We start from the raw sequence: 25599 nt of genomic DNA, 5'->3' as shown, positions 1-25599 counted from the left end.
TATACCTTTTAGTATAAGTGCTATATTAAAAATTATCTTAAATTGCCCGTATAAGACATTTTAAGGACTACAAGGTCACAATTAGTTTAGTCTCACACTTTGAGGACTGGTACTTTTTTATTCTTAATAATACAAAATCATTCCATAATTTCAGTAAATGAATTCCTATGAATGAGGAAAATTACTGACCATCTAGTTATAGTACAAATGGTCCTGATAATCCCCAGAACGGAATGTGGAGGAAGGCACATTGTGTAGAAAACATTGGTAAGTAGGCTATTTGTATCCATTTGTGCCTGACATTTAGCATTGTACCATGACGAGATCTCAGCAAGGTTTCACAGATGGACGTTCATCTTACGGAAGATCGGTGGATGAGTATGATGACATTTACTGTGACTTGTGGTCATGCAGAGAATCTTTGTATAAAAAAAATAAATCCCCAGGAAGATAAATGAAGTCCAGTAATAATAACAATAATACAAGAATACATTCTACCGCACTGAAATGTACCGGGAAAGGAAATGTCTAGAGATGAGCGAACCTCGAGCATGCTCGAGTCCATCTGAACCCAAACTTTCGGCATTTGATTAGCGGTGGCTGCTGAAGTTAGATTAAGCCCTGAGGCTATGTGGAAAACATGTATATAGTCATTGGCTGTATCCATGTTTTCCAGACAACCTTAGAGCTTTATCCAACTTCAGCAGCCCCCGCTAATCAAATGCCGAACGTTCAGGTTCGGATGGACTCGAACCCGATTCGCTCATCTCTAGAAATGTCACGTTTCCTTTCAGGAAAGTCCGAATGACAGACGAATCACTGCCATCGCTTTCTTACAGTCACATGGTATTAAAGGGGTTGTTGACCAAAAACGTTTTTCTTTCAAATCAACAAGTGCCAGAGATTTGTAATTTACTTCTATTAAAAAATCCCCTCTTCCAGTACTTATCAGTTGCTGTATGTCCTGCAGGAAGTGATGTTTTCTTTTCAGGTGTAAAAACAAAGAAAGTGTGTGTTGAACTGTCTAAGTAGACAGACAACAGCCCTGATTGCGCCACAATCCAAATAGTGGTGCTGCAGGATGGTGAACAAGGACCTGTCATCCACAACAAAGTAAAAATAGCTACTAGTTCGCTAAGCTAGTGATCTAGATACAAACATCGGCACTACTCACTGTATTCTTTTGCACATAAATTCCCCTCACAACCAATATGGTGATTGGTGGATATAGTATATCCTGCGGCAATAGCCTGTAGGCAGTGCACAATGCGATCCCTCGGCTATATTCACACTGATCCGTCAACCTGTAGAACCTCAAGAAATCACCTTGCCCTCTCCAGCATAGCAATACACATCAGTGTTCGTACCTGGGTGATTGGAGCAAGTCCCGATCAGGTAAGTTCATTCAGAGACGGTCCACAGTGATCGTAGACAGGAGGTGATCGCTGTTGGTGAATTGGGTACTGGATGCAGTATTTGGCCGGGATAATTCCATACAGAACTCAAGTCCCAAGGTGGGCGGTGTGGTAGTTGGTGAAAGGGCACACTCCGGCCGTCAGCGTGCACCATAAAAAACTTCCGCCCGAGGGTGTAGTGACGTCACGGACACAAAATAAGGAGGCCGTAGAAGACCAAAAAACCTCCTTTTCAGTGCTCTCTGCTGCCACCTCTGTCCATGTCAGGAACTGTCCAGAGCAGCAGCAAATCCCCATAAAAAACCTCTCCTGCTCTTAACGGTTCCTGACATAGACAGAGGAGGAAGCAGGGAGCACTGTGTCAGACTGGAAAGAATACATCACTTCCTGCAGGACATACAGCAGCTGCTAAGTACTGGAAAATTGGAGATTTTTTTTTTTAAATACAATTAAATTACAAATCTCTGGCACTTTCTGACACCAGTTGATCTGAAAGGATTTTTTTTGTGAACTACCTCTTTAAAGCTTCATGTGAAAACAGGAAAGTCTGAAAAAAGACATTGGATGAGTTGTAGGCCTGAGTGATTGCGGGATTGAGCCAGCAGAAGTGCACACTTAGTGTGTTTTCTCCCAGAATCACGTCATGTGACCAAGATAACTAGCGTTGAGCGAACTTGCCAAACTGTTTGGGTTCTGCAAATTCTTGGGTTCTTCAAATCTGAATGCTCTGACTCCCAGTGGCTGAAAAAGTTGGATGTCACCCTATGGTAAGCCTATGGCCATATCCATGGTTTCCAGGACTCCCTAAAGCGGCATCTAACTTGTCTAGCTGCCCAGTCCAAAGCCGAACAGTTTGGCAAGTTCGCTCAACACTACTCATCATGTAAGTCTATGGGGCTGTCATAGACACAGTTTAGGGGGAGGGGTGCAGGGCAGCTTGTGTTTCTTCCCGCTCTTCTCATGATTGGTCAGTCGATACATTTTTTTTTTACATGTTTTTGAGTCCATGGTGTCCATATGAGTCTTATAAATTATGGTCAGAATTTGTTCCAAATAATCTAATAATAATAGCCACTTTGAGTACAGAACTATGGCACCATTTATTCATATTAGGTGGCCCCATCATAGTCACTGACTATGTTCAGGCCACTAAAGTGAAAGGAGCCACAGCTATGTGCTACAGTGCATGCCCACATCCCATTTTTATACCAACCTATCTACTATAAAATAATAAAAATGTTTGTAGGAAGAGATTCAATATAACCTGTAAATTTTTATCCTAAGGAGTCTGGTGAATGGTCCTATCACTGAGGGACACTGTACACCTCAGAGTAAAAACAGAAGGGATTTTGGGGACCAAGATTCGAGTCATACGCTACAAAATTTTTCTTTGTGCAAAATGCTTTATTCTCTCATTATTCTGGTGTGTTAGTCAGGGCTGAGTGATGCAGGCGGTTTTCCATCTCTGCAATACAGAGCTGCAGATTCCCCTCTTCTCATCATCTAGCCATAGAGGAAAGGGATTTTCTATCCCATATAGGATGGAGCCAGGAGAAAAAAAAAATAAAACACACACACACTATCTATATACACTACCTTTTAAAAGTTTGGGGTCACCCAAACAATTTTGTGTTTTCCATGAAAAGTCACACTTCTTCACCACCATACGTTGTGAAATGAATAGAAAATAGAGTCAAGACATTGACAAGGTTAGAAATAATGATTTGTATTTGAAATAACATTGTTTTTAGATTAAACTTTGCTTTTGTCAAAGAATCCTCCTTTTGCAGCAATCACAGCATTGCACACCTTTGGCATTCTAGCTATTAATCTGTTGAGGTAAGCTGGAGAAATTGCACCCCACGCTTCTAGAAGCAGCTCCCACAAGTTGGATTGGTTGGATGGGCACTTCTGGCGTACCATACGGTCAAGCTGCTCCCACAACAGCTCAATGGGGTGGTGATCTGGTGACTGCGCTGGCCACTCCATTACCGATAGAATACCAGCTGCCTGCTTCTGCTGTAAATAGTTCTTGCACAATTTGGAGGTGTGTTTAGGGTCATTGTCCTGTTGTAGGATGAAATTGGCTCCAATCAAGCGCTGTCCACTGGGTATGGCATGGCGTTGCAAAATTGAGTGATAGCCTTCCTTATTCAGAATCCCTTTTACCCTGTACAAATCTCCCACCTTACCAGCACCAAAGCAACCCCAGACCATCACATTACCTCCACCATGCTTAACAGATGGCGTCAGGCATTCTTCCAGCATCTTTTCATTTGTTCTGCGTCTCACAAACGTTCTTCTTTGTGATCCAAACACCTCAAACTTGGATTCATCCGTCCACAACACTTTTTTCCAGTCTTCCTCTGTCCAATGTGTGTGTTCTTTTGCCCATCTTAATCTTTTCTTTTATTGGCCAGTCTCAGATATGGCTTTTTCTTTGCCACTCTGCCCTGAAGGCCAAAATCCCGCAGCCGCCTGTTCACTGTAGATGTTGACACTGGTGTTTTGCGGGTACTATTTAATGAAGATGCCAGTTGAGGACCTGTGAGGCCTCTGTTTCTCAAACTAGAGACTCTAATGTGCTTATCTTCTTGCTTAGTTGTGCAACGCGGCCTCCCACTTCTTTTTCTACTCTGGTTAGAGCCTGTTTGTGCTGTCCTCTGAAGGGAGTAGTACACACCGTTGTAGGAAATCTTCAATTTCTTAGCAATTTCTCGCATGGAATAGACTTCATTTCTAAGAACAAGAATAGACTGTCGAGTTTCAGATGAAAGTTCTCTTTTTCTGGCCATTTTGAGAGTTTCATTGACCCCACAAATGTGATGCTCCAGAAACTCAATCTGTTCAAAGGAAGGTCAGTTTTGTAGCTTCTGTAACGAGCTAGACTGTTTTCAGATGTGTGAACATGATTGCACAAGGGTTTTCTAATCATCAATTAGCCTTCTGAGCCAATGAGCAAACACATTGTACCATTAGAACACTGGAGTGATAGTTGCTGGAAATGGGCCTCTATACACCTATGTAGATATTGCACCAAAAACCAGACATTTGCAGCTAGAATAGTCATTTACCACATTAGCAATGTATAGAGTGTATTTGTGTAAAGTTAGGACTAGTTTAACCCCTTAGCGACCCATGACGTATCTGATACGTCATGGTGCCGCTCGGGGTGTTCAGAGCGGGGTCGAACGGCGCTGATCCCGGCTGACATGTGCAGCCGGGCAGTGCCTCTATTAGCCGGCGCGGGTCCCGTTGCCGCGCCGGCTAATTAAGCCTCTAAGTGCAGCTGTCAAACCTGACAGCTGCACTTAAAGGCTTCAGACCTCACGTCCCTGGTGTCTAGTCGGACGGATCTCCCCCCCCCCGCGATCTGCCCGTGCCGGGCCTCAGCGTCGGAATGACGCTGATCCCGGCTCGGCAATAGATTGCTATGGCCTGCAGCAGGCCATAGTAATCTATGACCGATCTAATCGATCTTTGCTGTGTATATACACAGCATTGATCTCTATGAGAGATCAGTGCTGTCTATATACAAGTCCCCCAGGGGGGCTTCTAGTTACAGTAAAAAAAAAAGTAAAAAAGTGTTTTTATTAATAAAAAATCCCCTCCCCTAATAAAAGTCCAAATCACCCCCCTTTTCCCATTTTATAAATATAAATTAATAAATAAACATATTTAGTATCGCTGCGCGCGTAATCGCCCGAACTATTAATTAACCTCTTAAGGACATATGACGTACCCCTACGTCATATGTCCTCACTTGCACTTCAAAGCGGGGCCGCGCGGCGGCCCCGCTTTGAAGTGCCGCGATCCCGGGTGCCGCGAGTAGCCCGGGACCGCTGCTATTAGCGGGCACGGTCTGATCGCCGTGCCCGCTAATTAGCTAATCGGAGGCAGCTTTCAAAGTTGACAGCTGCCTCCGATTACCGGAGGCAACGTTTCCCTGGTGTCTTGTGGGGGAGATCGCTCCTCCGGGACCTTGTCCCGGAGGAGCGATCTCCGTTACTGATGCCGGCCGGGGACGCGTCCAAGATGGCGCCGTCCTCGGCTCGGCACTCGTTCGTTTTCGCCTGCAGCAGCCGAAAGCAAACGAGTGCCGATCTCATGGATCTCTGCAGCATATCTATGCTGCAGAGATCTCAATGAGAGATCACAGTGTATATACTAGAAGTCCCCCAGGGGGGCTTCTAGTATATGTGTAAAAAAAAAAAAAAAAAAAAAGTGTTGTTAATAGTAAAAAGCCCCCTCCCCTAATAAAAGTCTGAATCACCTCCCTTTTCCCAGGTTTTAAATAAAAGTAAACAAATAAATAAATAAATAAACATGTTTGCTATCGCCGCGTGCGTAATCGCCCGAACTATTAATTAATCACATTCTTGATCTCGTACGGTAAACGGCGTCAGCGCAAAAAAATCCCAAAGTGCAAAATTGCGCATTTTTGGTCGCATCAAATCCAGAAAAAATGTAATATAAAGCGATCAAAAAGTCGTATATGCGCAATCAAGGTACCGATAGAAAGATCACATCATGGCGCAAAAAATGACACCTCGCACAGCCCCATAGACCAAAGGATAAAAGTGCTATAAGCCTGGGAATGGAGCGATTTTAAGGAACGTATATTGGTTAACAACGGTTTGAATTTTTTACAGGCCATCAGATACAATATAAGTTATACATGTTATATATCGTTTTAATCGTAACGACTTGAGGAACATGCATAACAAGTCAGTTTTACCCCAGGGCGAATGGCGTAAAAACACATTTCCCCCAAATAAAAGAAATGCGTTTTTTTTTTTCAATTTCACCACACTTTGAATTTTTTTCTGGTTTCGCAGTGTACTTTATGCAAAAATTCAGCCTGTAATTGCAAAGTACAATTAGTGACGCAAAAAATAAGGGCTCATGTGGGTTTCTAGGTGGAAAAATGCAAGTGCTATGACCTTTTAAACACAAGGAGGAAAAACCGAAAACGTAAAAACGAAAATGGGCCATGTCCTTAAAGGGTTAATTACATTCCTGATCTCGCACGGTAAATGGCGTCAGCGCAAAAAAAATTCCAAAGTGCAAAATTGCGCATTTTTGGTCGCATCAAATCCAGAAAAAATGTAATAAAAAACTCAAAAAGTCGTATATGCGCAATCAAGGTACCGATAGAAAGAACACATCATGGTGCAAAAACTGACACCTCACACAGCCCCATAGACCAAAGGATAAAAGCGCTATAAGCCTGGGAATGGAGCGATTTTAAGGAACGTATATTTGTTAACAATGGTTTGAATTTTTTACAGGCCATCCGATACAATATAAGTTATACATGTTATATATCATAGTAATCGTAACGACTTGAGGAACATGCATAAAAAAAGTCAGTTTTACCATAGGACGGACGGCGTAAATGCAAAACTCCCCGAAATCAAAACAAATTCGTTTTTTTTTCAATTTGACAGCGCAAATGATTTTTTTCCGGTTTCGCAGCATATGTTATGGAAAAATAATGCCTGTCATTGCAAAGTACAATTGGTTTCGCAAAAAATAAGCGCTCATATACGTCTCTAGGTGAAAAAATGCAAGCGCTATGGACTTTTAAACTTAAAATGGAATAAGCAAAAGCGCAAAAACGAAAATAGGCTTTGACCTTAAGGGGTTAAAGTTATCTTCATTGAAAAGTGCTCTTCTTTCAAAAATAAGGACATTTCAATGTGACCCCAAACTTTTGAACGGTAGTGTATATATTATTATATATATATTTATTTATTTTATATCCTGGCTTCATCCTACATGGACTAGAAAAATATATATACAGTATATAATATCAATAGTTTACTCCCCTTTAAGCGTTCCTGTCATTCCCAGTAAGTTTGGGCACTTCCTCAGAAGTGTCTCTGACTGCACCAGGAGTCACTCTGGAGCTGCGATCCCAGGATACAGCCAGATGGAATGTGGTACACTGCATAGCTGGGCATTTCCCAGGGGGTAATGTTCTAGAAAACACTGACATCGAGACACGTGATGGTGTCTCTGCAGTGTTTTGGTTGATCTCCCCAAGGTCAACCAGCGTCCTTTTACAATGCGTGGCTGGCAGGGACATCTTACCGCTTGGCTCCTCAGACTGTAATAGATGGAACAAGTCAGATTTCCTGTGTGCTCTCTCTCGCTGTATCCTGGGATCACAGCGGATTCCAGCAATGAGACCCGCTGTCATCAGTCAGGTCATAACTTACTGGATACGAGAGTCATGTTTTAAATTTGCCACTGGACATCATTGATCACATGACGCTGCAGCCAAACATGATCTATGGTGGTCACATGCTGTATACACAGGAAAAGACCAGTGAGTGGCTGTTAGTGTCATGTGATCAACGTACATGATGTCTTCACAGAATTTTAAGGTTGAGTAAGGGTACAAACACACAGGCCGGATCCACAGTGGATGTCTTACTGCGAATTCGCAGTTAAATCTGCTGTGGATCCATTGCCCTTTCTATGGGAAGACATACAGCCCTGTTAACCCTCCGTTGTCCGGAGCATACTCTACCTGCTCCAAGCTCTGGCATTTCTTTGGGGGATCCCAGTGTCTGGACGTCCCGCTCAGCCAATCAGTGCTCTATGGTACACTTTTCAAAGCATTTTTTACATCATGGAAGCACAAACAGGTATATGAAATGTACCAAGTGTCTTCTTGACTAAACAGTTACCTAAAGGGCCTTTTAGGGTGCCTATACACAGAGAGATTTATCCGACAGACAGGAAAAGACTATAGACAGGGAACAGGTCATAAAGAAAAGATTTCTCCACTTCCCAAATCCATTCCTGGCTTTGGCTCCAAAAATCTGACAGATAAATCTCTCTGTGTAAAGGCACCATTACATGGGCCAATTATTGCACAGTAAACTGTTAAGTCGTTCAAATTTGAGCAATAATCTGCTGGTGTAAAATATTTAAATGACGAACAAGAAATGGTTCATATGTCCTTGATCATATCTTTTGAGCAGACCTCAAAATCCTTGTTAATCATTCTCAAATCCTTCAGTGTAAACACTCATGGTTCAGTCATCTGCAAGGATCAGTATGGTTTTACGTAATTTTGTAAAGATTTATATTTTCATCTAATAGTGCATTTACACAGAGATTTATCTGACAGATTTTTGAAGCCAAAGCCAGAAGTGGATTTGAAAAGAGGAGAAATCTTAGTCTTTTTTTATGACCCGTTCTTTGTTTATAGTCTGTTCCTGGGTTTGACTTAAAAAATCTGTCCGATAAATCTCTCTGTGTAAACGCACCATAAGTGTCTATCATTTAAAAGAAAAAAAATTTGCTAAACGAGCACTTTAGCGATTTAGCTGTTTGTGTAAAAGGACCTTAACAGTGTTAGCCGTTTGGAATGTGAATTGCAGCTGACAGACTAACTTTAACCTTGTGCAAAACCTTATGCAAATCCAGTTACACAGTTTATAAAGAGTGGTAGTGGCAATAAAAATTGTAGGTAACATGCATTTCTATCATAATACTCTTAAGGATTTGTTAGACTGCCTATCAAGATTCTTCAAAGAAAAAAAAATGTCCGCATATGACACTGGGATTTAATTTGTTTCCAATAAGCACATACAAAATAACATGAAATTCTTTGTAGGTTGTATTTTTGTAGGGTGAAAACAAGTAAAATAATATAATCTAAAGCAAAGTGTGTTAGTGTTAAAATATCACTGGGGCACTGATGATCTTCCCCTCTCACCAGTTCTAGGGCAATGAATTTCTATCTCCATATATAGCTCACAGCCGTAAGATGTTATTGGAATGTGGGATTGTAATGTACTGATTCATTCTCTACTGTTAGCTTACCACATCCACAGCCTCTGTGTCAGGGAACAAATATTTGCAGATAATATATAGCAGGAAACCCTTGTCTAGCTGCATGCACAAAATTTTCTAATCCTAGCATACCCCACGGACATCTTCTGCATCTGGCCACCCCATGGTTTTCAGCAGCTCTTCAACAAAGCTCATCTCTGCAGTAACCTGTGCAGCTAATGCTTCATATCTGTTTTCCAATCTGCCAAATTTTCTCTTCAGACCATTTGCAGTTAGCATGGTAGTCCGAAGATCTTCTTGAACCTGTCGACGTTGGCCTTCTCCACGTTGTAGCTCCTGATGAAGCCCTATCAGCTGGCGTGCCACACCTTCTTGCTCTTCCCGATACCAGCTTTCCTTTTCTTCATAAATTGAGCGCAAAGCATAAAGGTCTTCACGTGATGTAGTCTGACTCTTTTGTAGTTCACAGAGTGCATCTTCTGCTGCTCCTAATTCTTCCAACACATGGCTGAATCTTTCAAAGTTCACATATGTATTATTAGGAGGCATGCTAGAGTGTGATTTGATTGTATATTCCTTAAGCCGTGTTGTCTTTAATCTTCTGCGCTCAGGCCGCTTTCCACTGTCCTCATGACGAACATTGCGGCGCTTGATAGCCTATGTAGGGAGCAACAGAATTTTAAGCATTAGGTTTTTCCTTTCAGGAGAACACGTTACTATTAAATGTTATTTACAATCAGTTAGGTTAAGTTTACATTTGCGTTGGAGATTTCATATAAATAGCGCTATGGTCAAAAAGCTGAACTAGTGGTCAGACAACCCGGTATATCAGTGCCACTGGTATCCATCGTACAACACATCTAGCAGAGCATCAAGGCTTTAATTTAAAAAAATGGAATCCAAAATGCAGATGCAACATATAAGCTTGAAGCTTTATAATGTCTTACCTTAATCCATGAATGTTCCAAGCTCTCATCGATTGTCATCCGTTTCCTGAAGTATAAAATGTATGCCGTAGTTACATGTTATGCTCACCATATCAGAAAGAAATAAACTACATTGAATGCTTAATTCAAACACAACCATTGATGGCGCATCAACTGGTTATGCCATAAATGTTTGATGAGAGGGCAGTGGCAAGATCCCTAATTCCAGGACATTGGAAGGCGACAGATCCCCCTTTAATTAGGGAATAGGTCACGGAAGTGAATCATCTATATTGTATGGAATCCCTCATGGCGATTAATCAGGATAAGATTAACAGTGGCACACACTTTGTTTGCTTTAAATACTTACAAGTCATTGGCGGTCAGTTGTCTTCTGAATTACAGCAAGTTATGTTTGCCGTTGTTATGGTTAAGTTTAGCTGGGATTCTTACTCATCAAAAGTCATTATCTGGAGAAATGGATGCTATGTTCTGGTGGGGGTTTTATGTTGCAGTGCCTTGGACTTTCTAGCGCCCTACCATGAGTTGATCCTCCTATGGAAACTTGCCTCTTGGCAATCAGACTCTAGGACGTCAGCACTTGGAAGGACTACTTTGTTGGCTCTGTTTTTTGTTTCACAAATATATGTTGAGGGACATGTATCCGTCTGCTTTTAAATTGTATATCTAGATAAGTTTGTTAATTTTGTTCAAACAATAAAAATATATTTACAAAAAAAGTATGTGTATAGGGGGAGACAGAACTAGAGAAAACATCCAAACTAAATATACTACCTAAGACAATTGTAGCAAGACATACTGATATAACAATGAGAGAACAGGGAAGACATGGCTAAGAAACAAGGGTGGGAAATAGGAAGAGTCTTTATAAAGTCAGCATATCCATTAACGCAAGGTTTGGGTATCACAAAAGTACATGTTTGTGTTCATGGCTGGAATAATGTTTTAGTGGTAAAATATAATAACTTACTTTGGATCTTTGACCAGCAGTCTTCGTATGAAATCCTTAGCAAGTTCACTTGTGTTACTAAAATATTCCTCATCAAAATCATAATTAACACCGGAAATATTGGTCAAAGTTTCCTGTTTTGTCTCTCCCAAAAAGGGTGATGCTCCACTTAACCTTGGTAGAATAAAAAAAAAAAAAAGTTAAACGGACTATAAAATTTGAAAATCATTAGAAGTTTTGTGTGAAATCTTACAATAATTTAGCTTTGCTCATTATCTTGTTCTCCTACACTGGGATCAGATGCTGGGTGACTGGTGGTACTAATTACTGTGTCTTAAAAAAGTGGTCTACTAGTTGCCCCCAGACTCTAAATGGCAAATAAATCTGCATTTTAGTGTCGTCTAAATACTATAAAAATGCAGAATTATTATGCCACACTTAATTGCTGTCATCATCATTGACCACATTCATAAGACACCAAGGAGGCTTATAAAAAGATGTGTATTAGGAGTATTAACCCTTTTACTGATAACACTGGATGTGGAGACACACAGCTGTAAGCTGGGGCACCAATCCAATGATACGTGGGTCCCACTGATTAGGCTAGAGCATAACTCTCTCTAATCACTGCATAATAGCTTTGGCAACTCAACTACCCAGTACGTTGAGTGTTTCAAAGCCTGATGTTACATGTGGTGGGACAAAAAGGCTTGGAAAACACAATTAAAGGCAATATATTCCCTGTATTTGTTTTTACAATTCGGATACTGGAAGATTTTTTTTTCCAAATCTGTTTCTATTTTCTGGTTATCATTTATCTGTAGTACTCTTATCATGGGGACTGTCATCTAACCGGAGCGGTTTCCAACAGCATTTAGTGACATGCTTTATAGTAAACCCCATGGACACAATAAACATCCCTAAACCCAGTCGTTTAAAAAGATCACACTTGTAAAGCCTATATTACACGGGGCAACATAGAGGAGCAAATGAGCGCTGTCAGCGCTCGTTTGCTCCTCGTTCCCAGCTTGCTGCCGGCGCTATTACAAGCATCGGCAGCAAGCGGGTAAGTGCAGGGGAGGGTGCGAGGGGCAGTGCTGCTATTGTCTTTGCTGTCTACTAGTGTCACCTTTCAAAGCAATGCTACACAGATCACTTTACAGAAGCCCTCTACTTATCATCACAGACAGAACAGCAAATTTTAAGCGCAATTTTAAGCCTAGTTGACAAAATAAAAACTGTAAATATAAAATTAAAAAAAATATATTAAATATAAAACTATCATTTAAACGTACTGCTCCATTCGGCCGGGAAGGGGGGGGATATACAACCCAAACAGTTTTTTGTCAGCAAAGAACAATCAATTCTGAAAGTGCTAAGAGATTTCCACTATGAGAAGGATTACACTGAAGAGATGAAGTCTGTATACCTAGTGTCATAATCACACTGCGAATTCATAACACACCCAGTAAGGCACTGCCACAATTTCCAATATATTCAAATAAAGAACCTCTAACACTAGGTATAGGTGTGGCATGTTAAACTATCATAAATCTTTGGGGTTCCTAACACATTCCTAGTTACATCTGTAAATTACAGTCAAAGTCTTGGTCACTATATGTCTCCCTTCTATAGCCTGCTGTCTAATGCCTGTTATTAGGGGAAATCTGTCTCTGATAACAGAAATGGAGTACCCCTTTAATTTAAAGGGGTAGTGCGGCGCTAAACAATTATATACTAAATAACACACATTACAAAGTTACCGTATTTTTCGGACTATAAAGGCGCACCGGACTATAAGGCGCACCTTCAAATTTTAGCCTGCTAAGCCATCTAGGTTCATATATAAGGCGCACCGGACTATAAGGCGCACCAGACTATAAGGCGCACCGCATTATAGTGTATAAGTTTGAACGAACGAAAAACGTAAGTCACCTGATGATCACAGTACTGTATTTACTGAAGCTCCTTACTATGTCACAGTACTGAGGCTCCTAACTATGGTGACCATAATGCACCATGCAGGATAGACAGAATTCTGCCAGCGAGTCCCGTTGGCAGAATTCTGCATGGAGCATTGTGGCCACCATAGTTAGTAGCCTCAGTACAGTACAGTGTTGCTCTACGACAATCTATCCACTAGGTGGCGCTTTTGAATGAAAGTCTATGCCTGAAGCCTATGCCTGAGCCTGTATCCGGGCTGCGGAGAGCAGGGAGAGCGGGACAGCGGGAGAGCGGTACAGCGCTACAACGGGAGAGCGGTACAGTGCTACAGGGGGAGAGCAGGACAGCGGGAGAGCGGGACAGGCCTGCGGAGCCATGGGCCGGGAGTCCAGGTGAGGGAGCGCTGCGCTGTGCAGCGGGGAGATGTGAGCTCAGCAGCCTATCTGCGCCATGGAGGCCGGAGCTGTTCCGGTCCATATATAAGGCGCACTTACAATTTCTTAGAAAATCATAGCATTTTAAGTGCGCCTTATAGTCTGAAAAATACGGTATACAACTTTGTAATGTATGTTATGTTAGTGAATGGCCCCCTTCCCCGTTTTTCCCCCCACCCACGCTAGACCCGGCTGAGCAGCTGAGGACACAGAAGAGGGCGGCCAGCACTAGGGACAGTCAGAGCGGTTCGGCCGCCCGAAGATGACATCATTGTCGGAAGATGGTGGACGGGGGTCGACACGGATCAGGTGAGTATAGAGCACTACACTTCCGGGTCTAGCGTGGGTGGGGGGGGAACACGGGGAAGGGGGCCATTCACTAACATAACATACATTACAAAGTTGTATAACTTTGTAATGTGTGTTATTTAGTGAATAATGGTTTAGCGCCGCACTACCCCTTTAACAAAATCATAAAGGTTTTTTAATAATTTTTGGAAGGACAGGTACACTTTAAATTAAATATATCAAGACTGGACACTCATTTGTTTAAGTATACTTACAGGATGTAGGTGATCACTCCGATGCTCCTGTGTAAACATATTCAAATATATTAAGTCAGTTTGTTATCCCTCAAACAGACAACTAAAGTTTGGTCAGACAATGTCCAAGATTATTAATATCAGTATGGGTTTACAGTGAACAATATCATAAGTAGCATTAAAAAAAAGAAGAAACCCTTCTTCATTTAGTGCTGAAGAGTTTTATTATTGGTGATGAAGATAGGTGATGAACATACAAAACAAACAAACTTATTTACACATAAGTACAAATATCTACAAAGTTCCTGCCTAAGCTTAATTTTAGGAACACCCCTGATATGTGCATCCTCACAGTTCCACGTGCAGGGGGCTGTCCCTACACTAAACAAAACACCACATGTAAACAGACAGGTAAGTAGTGATATATTGACACACATACATATGGCCTGGTTATTTAGTCTTAGAAGGATGATTGGCAGGAACAAGTAATAATTAGAGATGAGCGAACCTCCAGCATGCTTAAGTCCATCCGAACCTGGTCGTTCGGCATTTGATTAGCGGTGGCTGCTGAAGATAGATAAAGCTCTAAGGTTGTCTGGTGATAGAGCGGTTTACTGCAGCTTATCTCTACCTGAACAAAGGTGTCACCAACATAATCTGTCAGTGGTTGTTCGAAAAAAGGCCCATACACCTTAGATTGACGGCTGAATTAGCTGTGAGTGGCGGGTATGGCCAACTACATTCTAAAGTTTATGCAGACACTGACTAAGGAAATCATAAGCCATTTGTAATAGCATGACTCTGCTTATATTGCAGTACACAAAGTGGCATGGAAAACAGGGAGGTGAGTTTTTTTTATGTCACCCCTTCCATGGACATATACATAAAAACTCTCGTTGCCCTAGCAAGCCCAGGCCATTTACAATTATTTACTTCACTTCTTTTTACCTTCCCCTTTTAATATCTTTCTAGCTGTTTTCCACCTCTTTCTGATGGCTCCATAAAGAACAAATAGAGCTGTGGGTCCCATGCCGATGGGGAGCACAGAGCTTGGACCCCCCACAATCTCATTCTTGTCTCCTATCCTTTGGATAGGAGACAAGTAAGGTTAAATCAGAAAACCCCTTTAATATGTGGACTGAACTGGTACATTCACTTTAAACCATGGCACAGAGGGTAGGACTCTTGCACCTGTAAGGCAGCCACCTAATTTTTGCTTATCATTGTTTGTAAAGTCCTGCAATAATGGTGGTTTTACACGGAACAATAATTCGCCCGATCGCACGATTAACGATTTTGAATGAACTATGTTTTTTTTATAACGATCAGCGTTTAGACGGAACAATACATCGTACAGAAAAATCGTTATGCGATCATTTTGCGATCGCTTAAGCCTATCTCATACATAGGTGAAATCATTAAAAGAATGCTTACACGGAACGTTCTGGGAATTTTTTGCGAACGATCAATGACTATTTGAGAACAGGTTGAAAGATCAAAATGAACGATTTCTTGCTCATCGCTTGATCGTTCGCTGCGTTTACACGTACGATTATCATTCAAATTTGATCGTTATCGTGCAAATTCGAACGATAAATCGTTCCGTCTAAAGCCACCATAAGGCTTTGATGGTCAATCCACACTGTTAATCATTTAATGTTAAAATCATCTCTCACCACATATCAGCCTCCAATCCTAAAGGTTCATAGTTGACAATCTCAGGAGCTGTGAAACAAGATTACAGATCAGATATTACACACAAAAAAGGATGAACATTGTTAAAAAGGGTTTTGTGTAGAGATGAGCGAACCTCGAGCATGCTCGAGTCCATCCGAACCCGAGCATTCGGCATAGCGGGGGCTGCTGAAGTTGGATAAAGCTCTAAGGTTGTCTGGAAAATATTAATGCATGGATACGTTTTCCACATAGCCTTAGAGCTTTATCCAACTTCAGCAGCCCCCGCTATGCCGAATGCTCGGGTTCGGATGGACTCGAGCATGCTCGAGGTTCGCTTATCTCTAGTTTTGTGTCATCTACAACAAATAAAGAAAATGATAGGTTCCCTTTAAGCTTCATCACTATAATTTTATTTATTTGTTGTAGATGACACAAAACTAGAGATAAGCGAACCTCGAGCATGCTCGAGTCCATCCGAACCCGAGCATTCGGCATAGCGGGGGCTGCTTAAGTTGGATAAAGCCCTATGGCTATGTGGAAAACATATCCATGCATTAATGTTTTCCAGACAACCTTAGAGCTTTATACAACTTCAGCAGCCCCCGCTATGCCGAATGCTCAGGTTCGGATGGACTCGAGCATGCTCAAGGTTCGCTTATCTCTAGTTTTGTGTCATCTACAACAAATAAATAAAATGATAGTGATGAAGCTTAAAGGGAACCTGTAGTTCACGTTCATGCTGCCTGAATCAAATGTCATCAGGACAATCCTTGGTGGTGTTAATTGATACATATCTCCCTAGACCCAAACAGGAGAGCTCTAACAAATGCTGGTGGGGTAGAAGAAGTCAATGGAGACTGCCCCAGTGACTTGTGGCTCAAGCAATCACGAAAGTGACAACATTTAAAGGCGTTTTCCTATTTTACTGTAGATGACTGATGACAAACTATAAGACAAAGACTGGTGAGATTTTTGGGACCTCCACAGATTTTAAAAATAGGTCGGTTTTAGGGTACAGCCATTTGGCATGTACACTGTGGAAAATTACAGTATCAGCAATGTGGATCAGAGCTTAAAGGGAACAAATCATGTTAAAAATGCCTATTAAGCTAGGAAAATGTGCTGATAAATCACTCAGCACACTTCCCTTACATGTGCTTATATCCTCTATCCCTGCAAAGTAAAAACTTATAAACATACTTTTACAAACTGATGCGCCATACGTTAATGACCCCCAAGTAGTCATCTGGGCGCTTGGCTTTTTGAAGGTAGCCACTTCCCTAGGCAGTTCGGCCATGTATTCACGCCCCTGTGAGCGTGAGGGGCATTATTCAAACTCCAGTGAAACTGTGACGTCATCCAAAGGTGTGGCGTAGCGCACAGCAGCACGCCAATTCCCATTCTGTGCTGTAGGCGGCATGATGACGTCTCAGCTTCACTGGATTTTGAATACCGCCCCTCACACCCAGTTGGACATGATTATATCACTGAACTGCATAGGGGAGTGGCTACCATAAAAAAGCCCAGCGGCCAGATGACTACTGCACAGATTTTACAATCAAAGAAAGACAATTTAGATGTAGTCAGGTTTTTATTGACCTCATGCAAAAAGGATACAACATTACATGGTATAAGGCTACCATATTTTTTTTTTTTTTAAAGGGCACATTATAAACATAAAAACAGAACATACAAGGAGAAAAAAAACGAGAAAAAGGAGCAAAAAGGAAAGAGAGAAAAAAAGTACCTAGTGGGCTCCACCTGAGAGACAACAAACACGACAGCAAGAGAATTTATGTTGTGGGTATGCGGCAATTTTATTGTTGATTTTCCTCATTGACATCAATAGGTAAATTAAGTTAGAAATAAACCTGCAGTGTTGCAGATTTTGCTGTGAAAATGATATGGATCTGCAGCTGTAATGCTCTGCTGCAGACAACAAAACACAGTTATCACTGAACTCAAGGAGAACAGTGAAAAAAATTCCAATGAAGTACTCAATCAAGAGTCTCCACTGATGCCCCCAAAAATTTAAATATGCAAAACAGGAGTCCATGGAGCCTCGGTTGCGAGTCTCAAAACACGGGATAGCCAGATATCTCTAGCCTGTTGCCACGGGAGGGGGCCACGAGGCACCCCGTGGCAACAGGCTAGAGATATCTGGCTATCCCGTGTTTTGAGACTCGCAACCGAGGCTCCATGGACTCCTGTTTTGCATCTGCTGCAGAGAAGTCACAACAGATATGGAGAAATTGGTACATATTTCTAAGCAGAAAAGCTGTTGTAATACATGAAAAAAAATAAAACCAAACAATCCTCTTAAATTACTCAAAAAAACGAAAAAGTTGCTGCTAGGTGGCACCAACAGCTAAATGAAGATGTTGTATTTCTCTGTTGAGCACCGATCCCATGTCTTTATATTTTCTGACATGCACAGTACGTGCAATAGGACTATGCTGTACTGCGCATGCGTGCCAAAATACAGAAGCAGCGCTGTATACTTGCTACAGCAGAGGGAGGCAGGCCTAGAGGGAGGTTCCTATCTGCACAGAATATACATATTGAAGCCATATGGGGCCTGTATGAGGTACTTGGAGTTAAAAGAAATGCCAAAGAACCTTACCGGTTTCAGTCAATGCTCTGAAAATATGCTGATAAGAGGGTGACCAGCTTCTGTGACCTGTAACAGTTGTTGTCCAGGCTTTCTCCCAGACAAAGCACCTCTTCTGTCCTCAGTTTTGGTGTAGTTTTGCAGCTCCATTGCATTAAAATGAATGTGGGTGAATTATAATACTGCACACAGGACGGGGCTGTGCCATTTTGTGTTTTTTCTAATGTAAGGGCCCTATTACACAGAGCGATAATTGGTCGAATCAGGCAGTTATCGCTTTTTTAAACTTGCCAAAAGACATCGATCAGCCGATGATCGGCTCTTTGGCTGATCAATGTCTTTTGGCAAATTTAAAAAACATTGGCCAACGACCGTACATCTGTACATGTAATAGGTAGCACGGCCAACTGCGGATGACTATATGTATAAAATTATAAAATTATTTCTTACTTGTCCAGGCTCGCCCGGTGTCCCTTAGCCTTGTCTGTGGGATTTACTGGACTCTGCTGTAACAGTTTTCACTTCTGGTCCCGAATTTGATGTAACAGGCCGCTCAGCCAAGCACTGTCCGAGACGGACAGTACCGTGGCCAGTGACTGGCCTGTTACTTCAGAGACTGGACCAGAAGTGAAAGCTGCATTTGCGGAGACCTCCACAGACAAGACTGGAGGAAACCGGGTAACGTGATAAAGTATAGATTTTTTTTATCTTACCACTTGCTGCACAATAATCTAGCCATGTAACAGGCTCTTTAAGCTAGTTCCACTCTAGCAGCTTGGCACCCGTTTATCAGTGATATTGCGCCGTGTAATATTTTCACAGTATTTTAACCAGTATTTAGCATTAGTGTTTGTAAGTCAAAACTAGGAGTGTTTCTATCTTACCCAAAATGTACAAAGATATAGATTTATTTTTGGTTAGCCAAGAATGGTATCATTCCTACACTACTTTCGTCCTTTATGACACAAAAGTATTTATCAACTTATTGTACTATGGATATAAATGATCATGCTAGAACAAAATATTGAAATGTAAAAGGTCTCCTAATGTGCGTTGAAGATTCACTCATATTGACAAAGTGACTTTCAGTCCACATAACAAGCGCTGTGTGAACTGGCTTGTCATTTTGACAGCAGCAGAGATGGGAACCAGTGTCATATCTAGGAAATAGATCCACCAATTAAAAGCAGCAGGACAACTGTTTACCTTTACTATAACAAAGGGTCTTTAACTGTACCGAAAACTTTTCTCACATAAATTATGTAAAATTTATCGGGTAGTGGTATATAGCTATCGTACCCCTAGTCTGACCTTGCAACTTACCGACAAATTCAGGTGTTCCAAATATATTCTTGAACTCATTCCCAGCTTGTATTTTGTGGGCAATTCCAAAATCTATAAGTTTTATTCGAGGGTTTGGGCTACTTTGATCCAGCAACATGATATTTTCTGGCTGAGGAATAAAGAGAAATTGAACTATTAATAAAATGCCTTCTTTCAGATGCAAGCCATCCTAAAATATGAGTTCTAGGAGTCTTCAAAAGGTTACCCAGGCATAGTCTGCTTTATTCCAGAAAAAAAGCACTTTCCTCAGTTTGGGTGTGCTTTTTAAGCTCAGTTCCATTAAAGTGAAAGGAGCTGAGCTGCAATACCACGCACAACCTGGGGACAGTTGTGGTGCTGTTTTTGCAAGAAAGTAGTTGTGCCGTTCCTATTCCATGATAGCCTTTTTAAACATAACTACATTATAGTTTTGAAAGTATTATAGAACCATATCTGATAAAGAGGCCAGTACTGTAGTCTCCAAAGCTTACATTTTTTCATCTTTTTTCAGAATTATTTTTCTAGTTTTTGACACAAAAGTTTTTAACCACACACAAGTTCAAAGGGAACCATATACGTCTAAAATCGCTGTAGGGTAAGGTATTAAACATTGCAAATACATGACTGCACAGACTGCTCATACATATACATTCTCTGTCGCTGCCCGTTGTGCCCCAAAAATGTACAGGGTGGGCCATAAGTAGGGATACACCCTCATAAAATAGAAGTGTTTGCTGATAACGTTTGTGGCATATTAGTACATGACAAGGTTAAAACATTTGAGGCCGGCTGATGCCCATGGTGGCCTATCTGCAAAGCCGCCAAGTTTACTTTTTTTTTTTTTTTTTAAATGGGAATGCGGTCATGTGACACATCAAACACAGAGGATTACACAAGAAATACAATGGTGTGCTCAAATTTAACGAAGCTTTAGTCATTATCGAGTTATTGACATGTAGCAATGACAGTAACCCACTAAATGAGGTGCTCAAAGCAGGGCCGTGGAGTCGGTAAGCCACAGCTCCGACTCCTGACTTTTATCAGGACCGACTCAGACTCCCGACTCAACTCCTGCTCCTTCATAAATGGCCAGTCATATACCAGAGGAGTTATTTATCACACTGGCTCAGCAGCTTCTCCCTAATGTCCTACAATTTCTGAGGGAATAAGGAAAGATATAAAGCAGCTTCTCCTGTGTGGGCAGTGGATGCAGCCAGTCTCCAGCCTCCATGTCCTGAACAACTCACTACTAGACTAAAAGGAGCAGGTGGTCTTTTATTTTCTAACTAAATATTCACCATACACACAGAAACACTGCTAACAATGCCAGATACCTGTAATATAGAGGTCACACATAGTGATATAGAGGGGTCACACATAGTGATATAGAGGGGTCACTGTGGGTGTGGGGGCACGCCATAGCGCGCACACACACACATACACACAACCTGCTGAAGCCATAGCATACACACACAACCTGCTGCAGCCATAGCACACATGCACACAGCCTGCTGCAGCCATAGCACACATACACAGCCTGCTGCAGCCATAGCACGCATACAGCCTGCTGCAGCCATAGCACGCATACAGCCTGCTGCAGCCATAGCACACATGCACACAGCCTGCTGCAGCCATAGCACACATACACAGCCTGCTGCAGCCATAGCACACACACATAGCCTGCTGTAGCCATAGCACACACACAGCCTACTGCAGCCATTGATGAGCAAAACTTATAAAATTCATATCATAACTCAATTCTAAATTGTTCTAAGATATTTTTTTTTTAAAGCTGGATTCGATACATTTTTTCCGACTCCAGCCAAAACTAGCTCCGACTCCACGACTCCGACTCCACAGCCCTGGCTCAAAGTGCTGCCCATTGTGTTGAACTGTCAACGTGATTCTCTTTTCCCACTCGTGACACTGGGAGCAATACCACAGAAAAAATGCTACCACAGGCCTCCTGTATCCCTTGTATAAGGTGCCTCAGAGGTTAATCTCTGCTACATATCAATCACTGTAGCAATAAGAAACATGTCAATAACTCGATAATGAATAATGAGCACACCATTGTTTTTCTTTTGCAATTCTCTATGTGTTGGATAAGTGACATGACTCCCGTCCCATTGAAAAAAGTTACGTTGAATTAAAAACGGCGGCTCTGGAGACGGCCGCCATGGCCGTCACCCGGCCTCAAATGTTTTCCCCCTTCCATGTACTAATATGCCACAAACAGTAAGTTGTTATCAGCAACCACTTCCATTTCATTAAGGTGTATTCATACTTATGGCCCATTCTGTACTTTGGGAATCTCCAGCGCCGTATGTAAATTAGGGTGAACTAGTCATTTGGGTGATCTGTCTGTTCAAACTAATCACAGTCGTTGGGCTTTTCCAGCGCTGTTATTATGCCTCTATGGGGATGATAACAGCACTGTATACTTGTTGTGTCAGAAGGAGATTGGCCTGGCTGCTCATAACTGATCTCATGTCTGTGTATCTTCTGACATACGCCGTAGAGCGGAATACAAACATGAAAGTGGTTATGAGAGGCCAGGCCTGCCTTTTTCTGCTGCAGCAAGTATACACTACAGTTCATATTCTGTATTCCGGCAGGCATGCACAGTACAGCGTCATCCTATCACTGCTAAACTGCGCATGTCAGAAGATACAGACATGGGATCGGTTACAGGCAACCAGGCCCGCCTCCCTTTGACGCAGCAAGTATACAGTGCTGTAATCACTCCCATAGAAGTGTGATTACAGCGCTGGCCAAGCCCAACAACTCTGACTAGTTTGAACAGATGGACCGCCCAAATTACTATTTCACCCTAATTTAAATACAGCGCAGGAGATTATCAAAGTTTGTTTTTGGGGCACAGCGGGCAGGGACAGAGGGAATAGTTATATGTATGGGCAGTCTGTGCAATCATGTATTTGCAATGTTTAAAGCAAATGTATCACTTAGATGATTAAAAAAAAAATTACAAATTAACTTGTCGATGCCAGCATGTACATTCCGGTGGTTCAGTCCATTTTTTAAAATGCTGCCCAGTTCTCGCTGTCTGTGCCGGTTGCTGATATGTGGGCCTCCAGTATACCGATATTCCCTCTCCTCTGTCACACAGTCTTCATTCTGACAGTGGCGCATAAGGGAGGAGAGGGGATATCAATACACTGGGGGCAGAGAGCACACCTTCAGTGCATAGAGTGGCCCAATTTGCATATTAGAAACTGCCGCAGACGGTGAGAACCCACGCCACTGGGCAAGGTAGTATGACAATTTTTTTTTTAATCATTCAAGTGGTACAATTGCTTTAATACAGTGACTTTAGACATGACTGGTTCCCATAAAGACTTTTTTTTTTTTTTTTTTTTTTTGCTGCTGCTGTACACAGTCATCAGTCAGGGTTGCTGGTATTTTTGGCATCAAGAATAGCGTGGTCTGCCACATTATTTTTCCCGATATAATACTGCAATACTGCAACCCAATTATTATCTTCTTTGTATCAACTAGACAAGGGATCCGCCATAGTAGTTGTGGCCAAGACGCTAATGTGAGCAAAGCCTTAGCGGGACATAAACTATGTCACAATTACTGGTATGAATCAAACATTATAGGACATAGAATACCTTGAGATCAAAATGTGCAATGCTTTTGTGGTGTAGGTAGTGGACTCCATCCAGGATCTGTTTAAGGAACATGGTGGCCTCTTCCTCAGTCAGACTCTCCTTTTGCGCTAGGAAGTCAAATAATTCTCCTCCAGACACTAGTTCTAAAATAAGTACAACATCTGTACGATTCTCAAACACATCATGAAGGGTGATTATGTTGGGGTGTTGAATTTCTCTTAAGATGTCCACCTCCCTCTCAATCTCCTCACGGCTCACTCCTCGGCGACTAGATGACAAGCGCCGCTTCTTTATAAACTTGGCAGCGTATTCTAAGCCTGTCCTGCGTTCTCGACACTTCCTTACAATTGCAAACTGACCACTGAAATAAAAAGAAACAACTAATTCACATAGCAATATACAAAGGTAATTATAGTTTGGAAAAACATCCTACTGCCATAGGGGAGTATTAGAATACATAGGATTGCAAGAGTTAGAGAACAACTTGACATGTCATCAGGCATATCACAAGTTATAGATCACAGTGGGTCTCACTCAATTCATTGGCTTCAGTGGCTTCTTATTTAATACGGCTTATATGGGTTTAAGTAAAAACATCTTTTATACTGTTTACACAACGTCCAAATGACAGCTATTTTTTGGACAACTGTCATTTAACACAAAAAGGCATGGTCATCATTTGCGGCTGACTTTTTTGTGGGCGTTAAATGACTGCCGTCCAAAAAAAAACACATTTTAAACATAGCGTTACAGAGGACGATGATTGGTAATGAGAGTTCCTCGTCAGACGATTTGATCTTTTGTGCAGGTAGTAAATTCATTGCTATCGGCTGCCGATCTCTATCTAAACAGTATGTGCCAGCACGATTAATCAGGAAATGAGAGCCTACGTGGGCTGGTGTACAGCCGTGGATCGGGCCGCCTCAGACCGCCCTAAGAAAAGCTACAACCAGATACCATGGCGCAGCTTCATACTAGAAAAACATATCAAAATGTTTCGATTATGAAATGTTGCATAATGCAGTTAGATGTCCTTCTTAGAGCTGCATACACGACTCCTGCCTGGATGTGGCTGCTCAGCAAACCTACCTACATCCTCTCATAGGCTGAATACACAGGCTGGAGCTGCTAGCAGCACATACAGTATATGGACAGCATCCTGCATCTAATTGCTTGGACACAAAGTGGAGGACATATGTAATTAAAGGAATGTTCCATCTAGGGGCCTTAGGAGAACAAACTGTACCATGAAGATTTGCCTACTACATCCTCTTTGTTGCAAATAGGTTTCTAGTTTTGTTTGTTGTTTTTTTTTTTTTTGGGGGGGGGGGGGAAGGGGGGGATTATTTTGGCAATTTTTAATTACTTTAGTTCTGGCATAATGTGGAACATCCCTTTAACTAAGCTCATACCGTGACAGCACCCTGGTGTATTTATGGCTCTCAGCCTGGCGGAGCAGAATCCATTGATGGGGACATAAGACAGGACGGAAGTGTACTCAGCTCTCACCTCCCCAGCTCTTCTCCCATCTCATAGAAATCCTCCACATTCTGCTGCCGGAAACCGCTCATGATGCCCGGGCTCGGTGTCGTTTGTCTTTGCCTATGAGCTGTCGGGTTGCCGGGATCCTCGGTCGCTCCGTCCCACCCGGTATTTCCGGACTCGTAATGCTCGGGATGCCAGAGTGCTGACGTCTTGGTTGGCGCTCACAGGCCCCGCCCCCTCCCGCGCTTCGCCTCAGGCGGTTGGTGGGCCTGGAAGTCGTCAACCAGAAGACCTTCTGCTGGGGAGGGTGATGGCATCAATGCCGGCACAGAGTGATACAGGACAAGCCTGGAAGGAGGAAGTGTATTTCAAGTTCAAGGGGAAGAGAATGGCTGCTCGCTGAAGCCGTATGTGGGGAGGCTGGATGCATATTTATATGTGGCTTACTCCGCGCCCAGTACTGATCCCACTGGAAATACTAAAGCAACGGATCTATCTAGATGAAAATGACAGACATAAGACGTGACGTGGCCTCTGTGCGTAGTACATTGCTCCGCAAGAGCACATTATCGGCAATGTGTCACACCACGCCCCCATACTCACACCACGCCCCCATCCTTACTGCAGGGGCATAGCTAGTGGTTCAGTGCGGGGAGTGAGTATGAAAGGGCCCTAACCCATTATGTTACCCAGCCCACTAAATGCTTTCCCAAAAATAAAGGATATACTCTGCTACATAAGGGTATGTTCACACTGAGTAAATTAGACGGAATTCCGTCGCAGAACTTTCAGCCACGGAATCCCGCCTGTCTCAGTGTGTCATTG

General features: G+C 42.2%; 1 protein-coding gene across 1 annotated transcript; it reads right to left on the bottom strand.

Moving 5' to 3' along the window:
* Positions 1–8978: 8978 nt before the first annotated feature.
* DAPK3 (death associated protein kinase 3) lies at positions 8979–25298 on the bottom strand. The gene is made up of 8 exons (XM_069962614.1): positions 24799–25298; positions 23290–23650; positions 19655–19784; positions 15720–15768; positions 14065–14091; positions 11145–11297; positions 10175–10220; positions 8979–9884 (listed from the first exon to the last, which is right to left on the bottom strand). Exons 1-8 carry the CDS (start codon positions 24858–24860, stop codon positions 9351–9353), a joined length of 1362 nt encoding a protein of 453 aa, XP_069818715.1. The 5' UTR covers positions 24861–25298; the 3' UTR covers positions 8979–9350.
* Positions 25299–25599: the final 301 nt, after the last annotated feature.

This window comes from Dendropsophus ebraccatus, chromosome 3 (genome assembly GCF_027789765.1).
Source record: "Dendropsophus ebraccatus isolate aDenEbr1 chromosome 3, aDenEbr1.pat, whole genome shotgun sequence".
NCBI lineage: Eukaryota > Metazoa > Chordata > Amphibia > Anura > Hylidae > Dendropsophus > Dendropsophus ebraccatus.
Note: the sequence above shows the minus strand (reverse complement) of the source record. Positions and strands in the feature narration are given on the sequence as shown.

Bases quoted from the DNA above. Each gene is read 5' to 3' on its own strand.
- DAPK3 (XM_069962614.1), bottom strand. From the start codon at position 24,860: ATGAGCGGTTTCCGGCAGCAGAATGTGGAGGATTTCTATGAGATGGGA. The intron at 15,769-19,654 runs GTAAGTTGCAAG...CTTGTTTCACAG, and splicing joins TGGAACACCTGAATTTGTCG to CTCCTGAGATTGTCAACTAT. The intron at 9,885-10,174 runs GTAAGACATTAT...CTCCCTACATAG, and splicing joins TGGAACATTCATGGATTAAG to GCTATCAAGCGCCGCAATGT.